This window comes from Bufo gargarizans, chromosome 2 (genome assembly GCF_014858855.1).
Source record: "Bufo gargarizans isolate SCDJY-AF-19 chromosome 2, ASM1485885v1, whole genome shotgun sequence".
Classification (NCBI taxonomy): Eukaryota; Metazoa; Chordata; class Amphibia; order Anura; family Bufonidae; genus Bufo; species Bufo gargarizans.
The window spans coordinates 701,864,654-701,883,580 of record NC_058081.1 but is presented as its reverse complement, the minus strand read 5'-3'; the positions used below and the strand labels follow the sequence as shown (position 1 = coordinate 701,883,580).

At 46.6% G+C, this 18,927-nt stretch overlaps 1 protein-coding gene across 4 annotated transcripts in view; it reads right to left on the bottom strand.

The window, feature by feature from the left end:
• Positions 1–6,525: 6,525 nt before the first annotated feature.
• PLEKHM2 (pleckstrin homology and RUN domain containing M2) overlaps positions 6,526–18,927 on the bottom strand; it is a 39,048-nt gene continuing 26,646 nt past the window's right edge. For all 4 annotated transcript variants that reach the window (XM_044282474.1, XM_044282476.1, XM_044282475.1 and 1 more), the window contains 11 exons: positions 15,507–15,576; positions 15,329–15,419; positions 15,183–15,247; positions 15,017–15,105; positions 14,722–14,854; positions 14,293–14,483; positions 14,145–14,210; positions 13,908–14,067; positions 13,027–13,206; positions 9,018–9,134; positions 6,526–8,894 (listed from right to left, as the gene is read on the bottom strand). In XM_044282474.1, coding sequence (XP_044138409.1) covers positions 8,760–8,894; positions 9,018–9,134; positions 13,027–13,206; positions 13,908–14,067; positions 14,145–14,210; positions 14,293–14,483; positions 14,722–14,854; positions 15,017–15,105; positions 15,183–15,247; positions 15,329–15,419; positions 15,507–15,576 — 1,297 coding nt within the window. In that variant the 3' untranslated portion in view covers positions 6,526–8,759. The remainder of the gene's footprint in view (positions 8,895–9,017; positions 9,135–13,026; positions 13,207–13,907; positions 14,068–14,144; positions 14,211–14,292; positions 14,484–14,721; positions 14,855–15,016; positions 15,106–15,182; positions 15,248–15,328; positions 15,420–15,506; positions 15,577–18,927) is intronic.

The following is an 18,927-nucleotide window of genomic DNA, read 5'->3' as shown; positions in this document are numbered from 1 at the left end:
AGAGGGAGCAGGAGGAGAGGTGAGAGGACAGTTCAGAATGGACATGTTGCTCAATAGAAAACATGTGGGTGGTGAAGAAATCACGAACGGGAAACGTGGATTGTGTAATTGGAAAGTGTGAGTAAAATGTGGTTCCAGGATCAAGATGTGAAAGATGTGCAGAAACCTGCTGGAATCAAAGCCCAAGATGGTGAAGCAACTCTAAAGGAAGAAATAGACCTAATTTCGTACCATTACTTCATCTCTTCATTGTCCTGTTTTTCCCAATTAGGGAGAGGTCACATCACTGTCATGCAGGATATTGCATGCAGGAATATTTCCCCCCCCCCCCCCCCATCTAAAAAAAATGGATCTCAGACCGAAATAGCTTAAACGGATGCCAAATGTGCATAACTGATGCACAGGATCCGTTTTTTCACAGAATCCTGTTTTTTTCTTCTGTTCTATAACAAAAATAACGGTGATGTGAACTCTCAGTATTAGTAGGAGGCACGGAGAGAATGGGTCCACATCCGTGATGCGGGGTGCACACAGCCGGTGCCCGTGTATTGCAGATCCACTGTTTTCAGATTGCAATACAGGAACGGCCGTCTACATGAGTCTTTATAGAGGCAAAAAAATGCTGGAGTGCTCACTTCACTGCACACAATGGGGGTAATTTACTAACATCACTATGCCAGTTTTTGGGTTAAAAAATCCATAAGACCCCTTTTTTGCGACTTTTTAGATGCCTGTGGAAAATATTTTGGAAGTGGACAGGATATTGGCCCCAGCAAGGCATAGAAGAGGAGTAAAAACCACTGCAGTATGGGGGCTGGGGTAGTTTTCACTTCAAGAGCACGGACTGCTAGAGGTGCGTCTAATTTATGACCAGGCCTGCGCCTCATCATAAATTAGGCTTTTCATGTGGCTATCAAAGCCAATCTTTGATAAATGAACCCCAATGTATCTCTGATCTTTCACTGCGAATTCTCCTGATCTTGTGGTCACCTGCTCACTATGGATCCTCTGGATAATAGGGTCTTCTGACTAGTGAGGGTTCTCCTGATTATGTGGCCCTTCTGCTCACTGTGGGGCCTCCTGTTCAAAGGGTCTTCCTGATAACTGTGGATTATCCTGATCTTGTAGTCCTCCCAATCAGTATGGATTCTCCTTTGGAGTTGCTTCACTATCTTGGGCTTTGATTCCAGCAGGTTTCTGCACATCTTTCACATCTTGATCCTGGAACCACATTTTACTCACACTTTCCAATTACACAATCCACGTTTCCTGTTCGTGATTTCTTCACCAGCCACGTTTTCTATTGAGCAACATGTCCATTCTGAACTGTCCTCTCACCTCTCCTCCTGCTCCCTCTTTGACCACCTACAATCTGGCTTCTGACCCTACCACTCAACTGAGACTACCCTCACCAAAGTCACCAATGACCTACTAACAGCCAAAACCATGAAACAATATGCAGTACGCCAGTCCCTTAGGGTAAGCGAATGTGAGGTCACGGGGGTCAGTTAACAGAACGAGGGTTGCTCTTAGTACTCACAGTTATGTAGGATACCCTGGGCAGGCGTACAGCAGTGATAGAGAGGCTGGCTCGTGGATCCTCTGGGGCACTCTCTGGATATAGGGACCAGGCCGGGTGGTAGGTGAGGTGCTGCCCTGGGTGTTGTAGGTTTAACGTGCCTGTGGCAAGATCCCTTACAGTTCGTGACGCCAGTGCCGGTAACGGTGGCACACCGATTTGTTGTAGTAATAATGGAGGTACACTCGTTTGCAGTGAACTAGAACTCCACTTTACTGAACAGTTCAACTATACACAGGCTTCAAACAGTTCCATATAAAAGGTTTTGGGTAACAGGCAGGCTTCACATAAATGGCAGGCAAAGTCCTTGCAAGATACTCAGAGGGAATAACACTCACAGATCAGGCTGTACTTTCTTCAGATCCTGTCTGGCTTTCTCCAAGACCCGTATGCCCTATAGCTGGCTTTATCCTTGGGTAGGGAAACCTTCCTCTGGTATAAATCTTCTTGCTGTGAATATCCTTCTGCCCTTCAGCTTTCTACTTGGCTGGATAAAATTGGCTCTGCTCTGTACTTTGCAAGATGCTAGATATCTTCAGGAGGCAACTTCTTCCCCTGGATGCAAGCTAGGAACCTGGGCTATCTAGCTGCATATTAGAAGCTGATCTTCAGCTACTCTCTAGCTAAAGTGTACACTGGCTTCTAACCACACACTTCACTCCCTGAACTGGACCTGACTATATATATTAGGGGGTTCCCTGGCTCCCTCTACTGCCTAGGAGGAGGAACTACACCCCTAACAGGCCTGGTACACAGGAGATAACATGACAATACACATTATAATGCAATACAAATACCATGACCATGTTCCACAAAAGGTGGGGAACAACGTGACCCAATTGACCCTTGAGTAGTGCCCACATTTACGTAGTGGGACACTACAAATACTCTGTCTTCCTTCTCCTTGACCTGTTCTCTGCCTTCGACGCTGTTGACCACTCCCTTCTGTTACAAATTCTCTCCTTTCTTGGCATCACTGACCTGGCCCTCACCTGGATCACATCATACCTCACAGACCGGACGTTTAGCATCTCCCACTCTCACACCACCTCCTCGTCTCATTCCCTCTCTGTTGGTGTCCCGCAAGGCTCTGTCTTAGGACCCCTGCTCTTCTCTATCTACACTTTTGGCCTGGGACATCTCATTGAGTCCCATGGCTTTCAGTATCACTCCTATGCTGATGACACACAAATCTACCTCTCTGGTCCAGACATCACCACCTTACTATCACAATGCCACAATGTCTATCTTCCATATCATCCTTCTCCTCTCGCTTTCTAAAATTTAACATGGATAAAACAGAATTCTTCATCTTTCCCCCATCTTGCTCAACCCCCCCCCAACAGACCTATCTATCACGATCAATGGCTGAACACTCTCCCCGGTCAACCAAGTGCGCTGCCTTGGCGTGACCTTGGATTTTGCCCTCTCCTTCCGACCGCACATCCAAGCCCTTTCCACCACCTGCTGCCTCCAACTCAAAAACATCTCCCGCATCCGCGCTTTCCTCAAGTTTGAGTCTGCGAAAAATGCTTGTACATGCCCTCATCTCCCGCCTAGACTACTGCAACATTCTCCTCTGTGGCCTTCCATCTAGCACTCTTGCACCCCTCCAATCTATCCTCAACTCTGCTGCCCGACTAATCCACCCCCCCCCCCCCCCCTGTTACTCCTCTGCCTCTCCCCTCTGCCAATCCCTTCACTGGCTCCCCTTTGCCCAGAGAATTCACTTCAAAGTACTAACAAATACATACAAGGCCGTCCAGAACCTGTCGCCTCCCTACATTTCTGAGCTACTTTCCTGATACATCCCCACACGCACTCTCCGATCCTCACAAGACCTCCTTCTCTCCTCTCCTCTTATCACCTCTTCCCACAATCACCTCTAAGATTTCTCCCGCGCATCCCCCACACTCTGGAACCCCCAGCTACCCCAACATATCAGACTCTCACCTACAGTGGAATCCTTCAAAAGAAACCTGAAAACCCACCTCTTCAGACAAGCCTACAACCCGTGACCCTGCTGCCTCTATACCGCCACGACCAGCTTCACCCGCACCTACTGTGTCCTTCTCCCATACCATGTAGATTGTAAGCCCTCACGGGCAGGGCCCTCTCTCCTTCTGTACCAGTCTGTAACTCGTCTTGTTCATGCTTAGTGCAATTGTCTGTATTATATATGTGCGCCGCTTATCATATGTACAGCGCTATGGAATGAATGGCGCTTTAATAAATAATAATAATACTGGGTTCAATCCGGCGAGTTTCCCGGCTCCTCCAACGATGCATGCTGTACCTGGATATATGGCGGAGTGCCAGGGCTTGCTGAAACATAAAGTCACCACTCGGAAACCATTTCTGCAGCGTTGGTAGCAATTTTGTCTTCAGAAGGACCACAAATGTTTCACTGCTCCTTCAGTGGGATGGAGTCTCTGGTTCAGCAGCTGTAAGGGCGCCTTCACACTGCAGATTTTATTGCAGAAATTTCTGCAACTGAAGATCTGTTCCATTCATTTCAGTGGGGTGACAAGCACATGGATTTCCAAAAGCCCCATTCAGTCACTACAAAATCTGCAGCGTGTAAAGCCGCCCTAAAGCTTTGGATGTGGTCAGGTCAAAAAGGTTATCTGGGTGAGCGCTGGACAAACTTTGATCTATGCTCTTACACCTTTTTTTTTTTCTGGCGAAACTGAATACAAAGTACTTTTTTCCACTTGTCCACAGTGCAGTCTTGTGGTTTCTTTGCCCATACCGGCGCCTTCACATGCGGCAAATTTAGTGGCAGAAAATATCTGCAACTGAAAATCAGTTCCATTCATTTGAATGAGGCAGCAAGCACATTGAGGTTAATGGAAGTGATTTTCAGTAGCTGAATTTTCTGCCACAAAAATCTGCCGTGTGTGAAGGCGCCCCAACAAGCACTTCTTTTATGGTGGCTGGTAATGGCTGCTTCTTGACAGGTCATTTATCCCTGTAGGAACATGTCAGAAGTCTGCAGCGCACCGTCCAGGCATGGATATCGACCCTATGCGAGTCCATTTCACTTTTGATAATCCAGTTTACATTTCAAGAGTTGATGCTTAATTTCTGAATCGGAGCGTCATCTCGTGAAGCGGTTTTCCGTTGTCTTCCACAGATTCCGTTCCTGAAAGTTTCTGTTGTCCTCCACACTTTATGCAGAAAGGATACAATACATTGACTTGCATGTCCCAAGTAATTTCCATAGTACTACGACGTGCAGCATAGGCCATTATTAAAGAATTATAATAGAGGCACTTGTGTAAGCCTCATCTATGTATGTTGTAACTGGTGTAGCATTTATGGGCTGCTTGCCATCTCAGATATTCCGTTCTCAGGATGCGGACTACATTTCCCATTATGCCTCTGACTCTGTAGAGACAGAAGTGTGAAGTCTTACCCAAACCACTGCAAATGATAACTCAGTGACAGAACTGCCATCTACTAACTCACACTGCAGAGTCTCTGTGTATCCTATGTAATGCAGCTTCAGCCTGTCTCACCAGTTTCCTGCTTGTGATAGGTTCCATTACCATGGGCCATAACCGAATACCTTTAAGAGGCATTCCGTCATAATAGAAGTCTATGGGCCGCATAATGGATCCACCTGGTTTCCGTTATGCAGGGTTTATAAATAAACTCATCCCTAATGATCGATAGCTACCACGCTAGAGGCAGGAGACATGCAAGCTAAAATTGACAAATATGGTGCTCACAAGACAGGCAAACATGTCAAAGCATCAAAAGGCAGAAGGTGCTCCCTAAGGGAGAATAACTGGCAGTACTGAGTGGCTGTGGCCTCCACTATGCCACCTGGTGGACAATAGATGAATGACACGGCAGCAAATGCAGATTGTGCAAGATCAGAAGAGTGTGAAGCTCATCTAATCCGTCTATAATACCCTTACCCTAATCCGGACATTGAGAGCACATGGGGACCTGCAGAACATTGCTCTGTCTCCTCTACCTTCTGATTTATACATAGTAACATATTCTGCAGATTATTACACCACTCACCTGCAGAACATTGGTCAGTTTTTTCTACCTCCTGACAGTACTTTATATTTTGCTACCCTCACCTGACAGAGACATAGTGATATATCCTGCAGATTATTACACCACTGACCTCTCTAGAGATCTGCAGAATATCGCTCTGTCTCCTCTACCTACTGATTTTTATACATAGTGATATATTCTGCAGAATATCATGAAATATATACAGAGTTGGGGGGGGGGGGTTAAAATGGAATATATACTGTGAGAATTTTGACGTTTCATTTGGATTTATGTTCTGGTTAAGAAGCACGACTCGTACTTATTCACAATCAAATATCTGTAAGTAAAAAATTAATAATATCTAAAATTGTTATGTAATTATGCAGCAGACTGACAGCTAATATACTGTGATTACAATCTTTTTAATTGTAGGTAATTTACCAAAATATGGGTCCAGAAGGTTTATGCCTTATGTGGGGAATCTTTGTTCCAGAATATTTAAAACTTTTTCTATATTTTATATGGTAACAATAAAAAAAAATTAAACACCTATTTTTTTTATTTATATTGTACAATACATTAAAACCTATCGGGAGGGGAGCATTTTAAAGTTAGCCCTGGGGCCCATAGAATTCGAGTTACGACACTGGCTTTATTCATCCATGTGGGATCTGAAAACCTCTGTGGAATGTAAGTTGTGGTGCAGCCACGTTTCCAGCTTGCGCCCAGTTGTCTAGTGCAGAATGCAAGCAACACAGTGGTACGTGATCCGACCGTACCAATAGTGGAGTGTTACCCCCCCCATCCTCCTTTCATGGATATCTGGTGATGTCACCTCCCATGTAATATACCATCTGGTCTGCGATGATGGCAGTGCTGTATTTCCTTGTCCTTGCGGCGACATGGCATCTTTAGAAACATGAGTCACAGGGTAGAAGTGTTGTAGCGGTTTATTACGATGTGGTCACCAATGAGTGAATATTTAGTGTTTATTTACATACATGGGGCAGATATTATAAGGATAAAGCAGAGCTGAAAGTACAATACAAGCAGCAGCCGCCCAATCTTCTCCCTGCACACCTCAGAGGTCAGGACTAGGACATGTCGTACCAAGACCCAGTATGTTCAGCTACTACATCCCAAAATCCTCTAAAATCCAACAGGTCAGGGATGCCCAACCTGCAGCCCTCCAGCTGTTGCGACACTACAGTTTTGCAAGAGCTTGAGGGCCGCAGGTGGAGCATCCCTGCGCTAGGTCATGAGGGTCAGACCCAGGCTCTGCCCAGTCCAGCCACCGCCATACCCATCATCGTTCACAGGAGGACAAATAAATACAAAGTGGCACAAGGCACCGGGAACAAATCTGTAAGTAAATATCGCAAGATGGCACAGCTGGAGTTGAACGTCAACATCAGAAACGGCGCCAGGTGCAAAAAACAAAACAAAAAAAACAACAAAACAAAATGCGGAAAGTAAAATAGTGGTAACACGAGGCAGTGAGAGCGCAGACAGATCAGGGCGATCCCTCCCGGTATAACCCCCTCCCCTATGTGTGCAAATTATTATTAAAAACTCCACTGACTTGTCCGAGATGCTGTCATTCAGTGCAAAGGGTTAAATAAAGATGCAGCAGAGGACCCGGACTCATGCAGACAAAAAAGCGCAAACAAGGAATGGCGTCTCCGTGAGGCTCTACTGCACAGTTCTATGGAGACATGGGCTGCACAGATAGCTACCAGCAGAGAACCCGAGGGAATGGGGGGAGGGAGTGCTCCCCTCCCCCGCTGTTACATAGTGTGGTAGTAATGCATGGCATGCAGTATTTGGCTCCTTACAGTCAGCACGGCAATGCAGTTTTCCATAGAAGAGGCTGCCGGATAAAGAGCAGAACGTAGACGAAGGCTTCAGTAGGACTGCACGTCAGTGTATAAGAACTTAGAGGAAATATAGCAGGGAGCCGGGTCTGTGACATCCTTATTACACCATATGTATACGCAGCCTGTCCTATAGAACAAGCCATCATATAAACCACTGCATTTACCCCCACCACCTGCAGGGGGCAGCACAGCAACACTTAATGAGCCTCCTGTAAATACATTCTCTTAATTATTAGTTCTGCAACTTTCCAACAAACTCCATTTCCATTCCCCACCATTTAAGATCTCTGCTTGCTCTCAGCAAATAAAAACACACCATTTACAGCCATACCCAACATAAAACTTCTCATACCTGAGGGTTTGTAACAACTGTATCAGTCTAGGCCTCTGTAAGATAAAACGGCCTGATGTATTTTATCTGCACTGCTACATTGTAACAAAGCCAGTAGGATTTGAGGTTTTGTGTACAGCAGATCTCTCCACATCTTAAAATCATCAGGAGGAGATGACGGGTCGGACATGAACGTGTATGAGCACAGCATTAAAACCACCTAGTCCTGTACGCTCAGACAGAAGGCACGATGTGGAAGTCACCAGTCTCATTCTATATTCTCCACAAGGCCCCGAATTGAGCACTGTGACCCCCTCCCTCACCCACCCACCAACGATGATGATGATGATGGGAATGATGATACTTGTGTAAAAATTGTTAGAATCTAAAAAGCAGCAATGTGTTAGGGCACAATACACCCAGTTAATAACTCAACCATTCAACCTGATAACCCTGACAACTGGGTCCACATAGTTGTCCACACCCACAGCATCTCAGTTGTCAGTGCCATAGGTGACTACAAGCATGCACAAGGACCTGCAGGTTCTTACTTCCCTCCATTTTCCACCACTTCTGTGGACTGAACCAGCAGTGACATGCACTCTCCAGGCCCAGCGCTCACCCCTGCTGCAGACACACCACACCCTGATACATATTATACTGAGCAACAGGTATATACGGGTGCCATGTGATGCCAGTGGTAGGGTTAGCAGCAGCAATGTAAAGCGTCCCATCTTCTGTAAGGACATTCCAGGGGACTCCGACGTACAGAAGCCATCCTGTGGGTTGAAGCAGCGGAATGGCAGCATATATACACTCTCCTATATATAAATATACATAGATACATGTATAGCAGTACAGTCCCAGAGATGTCCACACCAAGAGTCCACCAAGCACTGGGACTGATCGTCATGCAGGGGCCATCCCACCATCTCATGGACTGGCACTAGCTTGATTATCAACACCAGGGGTCCCGGGAGGAGCGGCCGCGGCACAGGCTGTCACTGCGCTGCCAGATGCTGTGGATCAACGACAAGGCATCTTCACACTTCTTCACAGAGGACTCCGCAATCAGTTTATGAGGAAGGTCCACCTGAAACACAGAGAACGCGAGACACTGTAGTGTGTATGGAGGACTCTCCACGGGTTTATCCTAGTTCAGGACTGGCACTTATGATAAGGTTACCCCCTACTGACCTCCTGTTCTTAAACTCACCTGGTATATGGATTTCCACGATGACCTCAGAGAGGACAGAAAACGCTCAAGCTCCTGCCTGCAGCTAAAATACAAGACCCAGGGCAGCAGAAAGTGACTCCGCTCCTGTGTGAACTCCTGCAGGAAGCAAACCGTGGTTATAATAAAGCTGTATCGGTGTAAGGGCTCATGAACATGACCGCGATTGGCCTAGAAATGCAGTCCGTGTGTCTGCCGGATCTCCCGGGCTGACCGTGGCTCCCCTGAATGGAACTGACAGTATCATAGTGTTTTACGATGCAGTCAGTGAAAGGGATTCCGTCACAAAGTTTTGGGCTATAGAGATGCGGACATGCACGGCGAGATCGCCGCTAGCATGTCCGCAATATATCTGTCCTATAGGGCTGTGTACTTTTATTTTCTTTAAAAAAGGATTTTAAAGATATGTAAATTAGTCTTGTAGGTGCCCAAGGGGCTGTACAAACCTTCCTGGTGCCCAGCCACGCCCGCCTGTGAAGGAACCCAGCACCGCCTATGTCCTCCGAATCTCCTCCTTTCATTACCGATAGATTGCCGCGAGCTCGCGCATGCGCAGTTCTTTCCCTGAAGCTGATACCAGCACAGGGAAGGAACACTATACCGGCACTGCGCATGCGCGAGATTACGGCAATCTATTGGTGATGAAAGGAGGAGGACTAATTTCCATATCTCTAAAATCCTTTTTTAAAGAAAATAAAAGCACACAGCCCTATAGGACAGGTATATTGCGGACATGCTAGCCGCGATCTAGCCGTGCATGTCCGCATCTCTATAGCCCAAAACTTGGTGACAGAATCCCTTTAATATCCGATTGTGGAACGCTTTGTACTGAACAGTTCGGTACAAGAGACCCTCAATCAAATACAAACTGACTGCATCATAAATTACTATAATACAGTCAGTTCGGGTTGGGGATCCACAGTCGGCGTGGGAGATCCGGCCGCACACACGGACCGCGTTCGACTAATATATTTTGTGTTAAATTCCTCACTATTTCCCAACATCTCTTCATCTTATTGCTACCCAAACATATCAAAATGGGCATGTGAGGATCATAACATGGAGCAATGGAAGAAGACGGCCTGGTCTGATGAATCACGGTACATCATGTGGATGGGGAAGAGATGGCACCAGGATGCACTATGGGAAGAAGACAAGCTGGTGGAGGCAGTGTGATGTACTGAATAATACTCAAAACTTTGGGTATTGACATCATGTGGATGAGATACGTACCACCTACCTAAACGGTACAGACAAGTACCCCCATTCATTGCAGCAGCACCCCTAAATATCAGTAGGATAATGGCCCGCCAACACTGCATACATTGCCCAGGAATGAGGACCATGACAAAGATCAAGGTGAAGACTTGTCTCCAAATATCCCAGATCTCAATCCGACCGTCATCTGTGGGATGTGCTGGAGAAACAAGGCTGATCTGCGGCGGCGGCACCTCGCAATTGAAAGGATCTACTAATAAGGTCTTAGGCATCACGCACAAGACCTTGTGCTGGCCATGCCGTATTGTGAGTTGCAAACAGCGGGTCCCAATATACGGGCACTGGCTGTGTGGGCATCGTATCACGGATGCGGACCCATTCACTTGAATAGGTCCGCAATCCAGGAAGTGCGGAATGGAGGCACAAATCGGAAGCACTACAGAGTGGTTCCGTTGGTTTTCTGTCCGTGCCTTCTGTGACGCGATGTCACGTCCCCGTCCGGATCTTTTTTTATAAAAATGTTTTAGGGCTCTTTCACATCTGCGTTCTTTTCTTCCGGCATAGAGTTCCGTCGTCGGGGCTCTATGCCGGAAGAATACTGATCAGGATTATCCTAATGCATTCTGAATGGACAGTCCGTCGGAACGTCCGTCGGAACATGAACGGAACGTTTTTTGGCCGCAGCAAATAGCGCAGCATGCTGCGCTTTTTGCTCCGGCCAAAAATCCGGAACACTTGCCGCAAGGCCGGATACGGAATGAATGCCCATTGAAAGGCATTGATCCGGATCGGATCCGGCCTTAAGCTAAACGTCGTTTCGGCACATTGCTGGATGCGACGTTTAGCTTTTTCTCAATGGTTACCATGGCTGCCGGGACGCTAAAGTCCTGGCAGCCATGGTAAAGTGTAGCGGGGAGCAGCATACTTACCGTCCGTGCGGCTCCCGGGGCGCTCCAGAGTGACGCCAGCGCGCCCCACGCGCATGGATCACATGATCGCATGGACACGTCATCCATGCGCATGGGGCGCTCTGACGTCACTCGGGAGCGCCCCGGGAGCCGCACGGATGGTAAGTATACTGCTCCCCCGCTCCCCGCTCCTACTATGGCAACCAGGACTTTAATAGCGTCCTGGCTGCCATAGTAACACTGAAAGCATTTTGAAGACGGATCCGTCTTCAAATGCTTTCAGTACACTTGCGTTTTTCCAGATCCGGCGTGTAATTCCGGCAAGTGGAGTACACGCCGGATCCGGACAACGTAAGTGTGAAAGAGGCCTTATGAGTAGAATCTGGTTGACTGTCAGTTTGAAAAAATTAACCGCTTCTAGCCAGGCAATATCCGAATGTCCATATATATCCGTTCCACCCCCTGCTGAGATCACTTCACACCTCGGACAGCTTCAAAGGACAAACGCCAGACCATGCTTCTCCTGGCCACTTTGAAACCACGAAAGTTAAACACATGCTAGTTGCCCCCTTCATTGCAGCCTGGTCAATTTACACATCAGAAGCAGAGAGACATGTGAACCGTGCTCCATGAACCCCAAAAGGCATATTTGGGCTATATGGAATTATGACACAAAATTGTAGGTACACTCAAAATGCACCCCTCACCCAGAGGAACCAGGAGAGTCCAAACTTGGCAGCTCTGGGGTCTTCCCAGACTGGGAAACGGATTACTTCCGTGTCACCCATGGAATCGTCCATAAATTCATGGGGGACCCAGCACAAGCGCCCGAGTTTTCATATTTATTACGCCGGCAAAGTTATGGGCCATTGCCATTTTTGTAAAATTAAGGAAACCAGGCCTGGCCAGCAGCAGGGAGGGGCGAACAAGCCCTCCCAAACCCTCCTTCAGGAACATCCACCGTGCAGCTGTTGGCCAGCGATTGGCTGGGCCAACCCCCCTTACCCTCACACAAAATGGGGCAAAAAAGTCTGCGTGCAATGGGAGAGCTTTTTGCCCTATAGTCGACTGGTTTTAGAGACATAACTGTTTTTTGACTCGATTGGTGTTCGCTTGTAGCGTGGTACCGGGGCTGATCTGCCAGTGGTCCGAACCCCTATCCCTACAATTACAGAGTAATTCACTCACGAACGTGGTGGCAGCAGAAAATTAGGGGGGTCCAGGAATGACTGTTTGGGTAATTCTGTATCTCCCCCTGTCACTGTCCACCCTCAGTTGGGCTTTTTTTCCCGCTGAGGTGTTCTGGCGGTCATAATTCTGATTTAAACGGGGGTGGTCCGGACCACATAAAAGTAGTAAATGCACTACTTTTTTTGCGGTGCGGACCGTCGGAATACGGATCCCATACAAGTGAATGAGTCTGCGGCCGCAGATAGCAGGCACACTGTCGGTGCCCGTGCATTGCGGATCGCAATTTGACAGCTGAGGGTTTGTTACAGTGTATCAGTGTAACAACACACTGACATTTAAATGTATCAGAATAAATCTCTCTCCTGCCCTGCACTCCTGTCTACACAAATATATTGAAACAAGTCCTCAGCTGTCAACAGTATCATGTCTGTACAGGTTTTAAGCTTCTGGGTGTAAACCAGTATCTTTCCATTCACTAAGAGCAAGCAGACATACTGAAATAGGCAGGAGGCGATACAGAAAAAATTGCAGAAATCTTGCAGAGAACACCAGCGCGATTCAAAATTGGATGGGTCTCTAAAGCTGGAGAGGATTCATACAATTACACAGCATGAATGGGGGTGGCCCCTGGGAGGGGGAAATTTTATCAGTACTCACCAGTATACAGTACTCACCAGTATACAGTACTCCTTCCCATCCACGGTGCTCACACATGACAAGTCCGTTAACTCACTGATGGCGAGGGCTCGGAAGAAGCTGGTCTGACAATCCTGGTGGCACGTGATGATTTTGTCTTGTGTCTGCACTAGACAGCAGGGAATACACGGGGAGGGAACATCACCCTGAGGGATAACCTGAGGGGACAGAGCCATTTACATCAGGATTTGTATCATATGATATAGGAACCTCCCCCACAGTACAGGATAAGTAATGTATGTGTACAGTGACTGCACCAGCAGAATAGTGAGTGCAGCTCTGGAGTATAATACAGGATGTAACTCAGGATCAGTACAGGATAAGTAATGTAATGTATGTACACAGTGACTGCACCAGTAGAATAGTGACTGCAGCTCTGGAGTATAATACAGGATGTAACTCAGGATCAGTACAGGATAAGTAATGTAATGTATGTACACTGTGACTCCACCAGCAGAATAGTGAGTGCAGCTCTGGAGTATAATGCAGGATGTAACTCAGGATCAGTACAGGATAAGTAATGTAATGTATGTACATTGTGACTCCACCAGCAGAATAGTGAGTGCAGCTCTGGAGTATAATACAGGATGTAACTCAGGATCAGTACAGGATAAGTAATGTAATGTATGTACATTGTGACTCCACCAGCAGAATAGTGAGTGCAGCTCTGGAGTATAATACAGGATGTAACTCAGGATCAGTACAGGATAAGTAATGCAATGTATGTACACAGTGACTCCACCAGCAGAATAGTGATTGCAGCTCTATATAATCCAGGCTCTATAGTTTGTGTATGTGTAATGGGGATCAGTGATGAACAACAGAGCTCAGAAGTTCTCTGGTGGCTGCAGTGACTTACCCCTTTAGATACGGCTTGGCACAAGTGTAACATCCAGTCCGCCATTTCTACCTCATTGGCAGCACTGAGCTCCAGGGAAGGCTGATTGGTGAGGATCACCTGAAACGAGTGTGCCCTCTCTGTGGTGTTGGCCCGCCTGCATCCTCCGCACTGCTCTCCCCTGCAGGGTACAGGCAACTTAGCCATCAACATAGGAACCAGGTACAATATAAGAAGACCGTAGTATCAGAGTCTTACCCAAGATTGATGGACAGCAGGGGGATGACATCTATCCTGTCCGGGTACTGGTATAAGATGCCGTTACTGAAGGAGAATCATCATATGTAAACCAGATCCAAAAAGGAGAACCCACAGCAATACTTCCCGAGACATCCTGACCCCTCACCTGAGCACTACGTAACATGTCTTCCAGGTCTCCCTGCCCAGGTAGGACGTGCTGGCCTTGTAATGAAGGACACCTTCCTTGGACACAGCTTGGTCTCTGGAGAAGAAGTTTGACTCAGGCGATCTTAATGGTTCATCAAAAGGATCTTCCCAGTGTACAAGTCCATAGTAGAGCATGGCCACTTCTGAGGCCTAAAAGACAACAAACAAGGAAGTTCTCATTCACCGTCAGCCAACACAAATCTAGAACATGGCGAGAAACTGAAACACCAAGTAAATTATAACGTTGCAGGACTTTTCATTATATATTGAGCTTTATGTACAGAACTCATAAAAATCAAAGCCCATCAAGAACTATGACAGATGTGAGCAGGCCCTCCCTTCCTTGCAGCAGCATGTAGAAGGGTTGGGAGCAGCTTCTAATTTTCACCTCTATTTTGGACTCCTGAGACACGAATTTTGCCAGAGCAAGTCTCTCCATCGTGGCATCGGTAAGGACACCGGGGTACGGAGGCTCCCGACACCCATTTATCATGGCCGACTTCAAAGCAGAGATGAAGAGTCTGAAGCAAAAGAACAAAGAAGGGTTATTCAGCCGGTGTCTGGACACAAACCCTGCTATAAGGACCAAGCACACCATGTCCTTACAAATACCCAAATAAAATTGATCAGGGTCTCTATCTATACGACGAGCTAGAGAAGCCGTCCACAGCCCCGTGACTCACTCAGTTAGTAACTGGTCCGCAGTGTCCACCAGAAACTGCCGCCGTCTATTCGTGCACACCAAGGTCATCGCTTGTTGATCGAGGCCGACCTACCAGAAACCAGGGAGAGAAGCTGAGCACGCAAGACTGATGACAAGCAGAGACTAAGACACTGCATGACACCTACTGAGACGTAGTCCAGCTCATTGTATGACACAGCGTCTTCTACCATGTACGGTTTATCAGCAGCACCTGAGCGAGACATAAGACACGTCAGTCATTGGAGGGACCCCGAGGAGATGTTACACAGGAGAAAGACGCGGGAGGTCTCACCTTTCCTCAGCAGGTAGATGTAGCAGTCAGTCAGCAGCACATAAACCAACTGCAGGTCTCCCTCCATGTGTCCTGTGCTCATCCGGAACATCTAGAGAATGTAGAAATAAAGGACAGAAGATGTAACACAGCAAGAACCTGTCCCCCCTCCCCACACTACCTCGGGAGGAACCCTCACCTTAAACAACTGCTCCTCATTCTCTCTAAAGACGTGAAGCATCAGCAGGAGGAGGAGGTTATTATCCACCCTGAGGAGATAGACATATCTCAAGAACATGGGGAACCAAAACTGCTCCAATACATCAAGTATACCCCTTGTATATCCAGATACCCCTTGTACTAATAGCAGAGCTCTCATTATATCCAGATACTCCTTATACAAATAACAGAGCTCGCGTTATATCCAGATACTCCCTGTACTAACAGCAGAGCCCGTGTTATATCCAGGTACCCCATGTACTAATAACAGAGCTCTCGTTATATCCAGGTACCCCCTGTACTAATAGCAGAGCTTGCGTTATATCCAGGTACCCCCAGTACTAATAGCAGAGCTTGCATTATATCCAGATACCTCCTGTACTAACAGCAGAGCCCGCGTTATATTCAGGTACCCCTTGTACTAACAGCAGAGCCCACGTTATATCCAGATACCCCCTGTACTAATAGCAGAGATCTCTGTATATCCAAGTACCCCCTGTACTAATAGCAGAGCTCCCGTTATATCCCAAAAAAAACTGTACTAATAGCAGAGCCCACGTTATATCAAGATACTCCCTTCGCTAATAACAGATCTCTGTATATCCAGATACCCCCTGTTCTAGTAGCAGAGATCTCTGTATAGCCAGATACCCCCTATACTAATAGCAGGGATCTCTTTATATCCAGATACCCCCTGTTCTAGTAGCAGGGATCTCTTTATATCCATACCCCCTATACTAATAGCAGGGATCTCTTTATATCCAGATACCCCCTGTACTAGTAGCAGGGATCTCTTTATATACAGTTACCCCCTGTACTAGTAGCAGGGATCTCTTTATATACAGTTACCCCCTGTACTAGTAGCAGAGCTCCGTGTATATTCACATATCACAAGGGGCAGAGTTTCGCGGCCGAGCTGTATGCAGGCAGCACATGAGCTTTGCTGCAGGCCGGCCCTGATCGGGCAAATTATAAGCTATTAAATCCCCTAAACATATGCAAATCCTCGAGGGACAGATCTAAGGACCTTCTGAGACCCTGCAAAGCAAGCGCCCCTCAAGGGGAAATAGAGCGCTTCTTGAGGAGAGCATCAGCAACCCCGGCCATGAATTAAGCAAGATGGCGCCGGCAAGGCAGAGAAGCGAGCCTTAGACTGAGGATATGGGGGCTGAAGGGGGAAGTGAAGTGGAAGAGGCACCAGCAGACGGAGATGACCAGAAGATATCTAAAGCTTTCCTTAAGATGCTGATGACACAGTCTCTGGAACCACTGGTACATGAACTTAAGAGATATCAAACATGATCTAAGGCACATGCATTCTAGATTGTAAAAAGAGACTACGGAAAACATCCTTAGTAGATTTCAACAATAAGTCTCTCATAACTTAGATAACTGCCAAGTCCACGTGAATCACTTGTACTCTCTGATAGAGGATGAAGAAAACTGTGGACGGAGGAACAACCTGAGGCGGAAAGGCATACCAGAATCTGTGTCGCCTGACATGCTGATAACCTCCCTCACCGCCATCTTTTCAAATTTACTAGGCCAAGAAACAGTCAACCTTGAACTGGAGCGTGCTCACAGAGCGCTGCATCCCCTACCAAAGCAAAACAAAGCTCCAATAGATGTCATCTGTAAGCTGGTTCATTTCCAGACAAAATAAAAAAATCCTCGCGGCCACCAGAACTACAGCCCACATCACCTACGAGGGATCGGCGGTCACCATCTATCAAGATCTGTCCTCCATGACGCTGCGTAAGAGGAATCATTTAAGACCGCTGCTGGACATTCTCAAAAGTAAAAAAATAAAAATTTAATTACATGCCGCTGACTATACCCCTTTGGGTTGCTTATTAATTTTCCAGGCCGTAAGCTAGTGGTTCGTGCAGTGGCTGATCTCAAGAGGGTATACGAAACCCTTGAAATAGAAGCTCTAGACATCGTGGACTGGAACTTTGCTTAAAATATAGCTCCATTGCCAACTCTTTCAGTGCTTTCTCCTTGGACCCCAGGTTCTTCTGGTAAATCGCAAAGGTCTAAAGCTGCAAACCGCCAGATGACACTGAGAAGACCACCAACTACTCAAGATAGACCATTAGATGACATCTGAGAAGGACATCAACGTCCCTGCAAAATTGCCCATAGGGAGATGATACAGCTACCATTTTCCAGTTAGCCCGATCAGGTAGCTACAGGCCGTGTGGATGGAAAGTTCCTCCCCTCACGACTTTATTCTACTTAGAAGTTCTCTCCTAATGATTAACATGTTCTGTACCTTGTTACTTGGTTTTTCCTATTTGATTACCCTGTCTGTCCTCCCTGTCAGCTCGATAGGCTCCACAAAGTGCACCAAGACACTTATAACTATACATACAGGTGAAACTCGAAAAATTAGAATATCTTGCAAAAGTCCATTTATTTCAGTAATGCAAATTAAAAGGAATTGCATTAATGCAGCTTAAAATTAGAATTTTGTGAAAAGGTTCAATATTCTAGGCTCAAAGTGTCACCCTCTAGTCAGCTAATTAATCCATACCCCCTGAGAAAAGGGGACCTCAAAATTGTGACTTTTGGGGTTTCTTACGCTGTAAGCCATAAGCCTCCAAATTATAACAAATAAACGCTTGAAATATCTCGCTTTGCATGTAATGAGTCTCATATGTTAGTTTCACCTTTTAAGTTGCATTACTGAAATAAATTAACTTTGCACGATATTCTAATTTTTTGAGTTTCACCTGTACATGAAGAGCTCCTTTCTAGGGAACCATATTATACCTATGACAATACCTTTCTTAGATGGTACAATGCTATTTCCCTTTAACTTGCAACCCCAAACCTCTGGTCAGAAATGGCTAATAATATCAATATCTGTACTTACAATGTAAAAAAGTATGAACGCACCGACAAAGAGGCGCCAAATATGTAAATTCCTGAACAAGCATAAAGTAGGAATAGCTCTGTTACAGGAAACACACTTTAGGCATAAGCTTGTTCCTGGCCTATCACACCTGCGTTATAATCAGTGGTATCACAGCACCTCACCTGGCTCTGCATCAAAAGGAGCTAGCGTAGCAATACATAGGTCTCTCCGCTTTGCCTTGCGTTTATCCCAAGTCGATCCGGACGGGAGATATGTTTTACTCAAAGGAGTAATAGGTTCACAACTGATCACTTTGGTAAGTATATATGCCCCAAATGCTCACTAGGTAGACTGGCTGTGTAAAGTATTGGTTCAGTTTAAAGACTTTGCAGAGGGTTCCATAATCTTGGGCGGAGATTTTGAATGTGGCACTAGACTCGTCTCTAGATTCCTCCGGCCCCTCCACAGCCATCACTAGGGTGACTCTGGATAGGCCGCGGGCATCCATGGCGGACTCTACGCTGGTTGATGCCTGGAGATC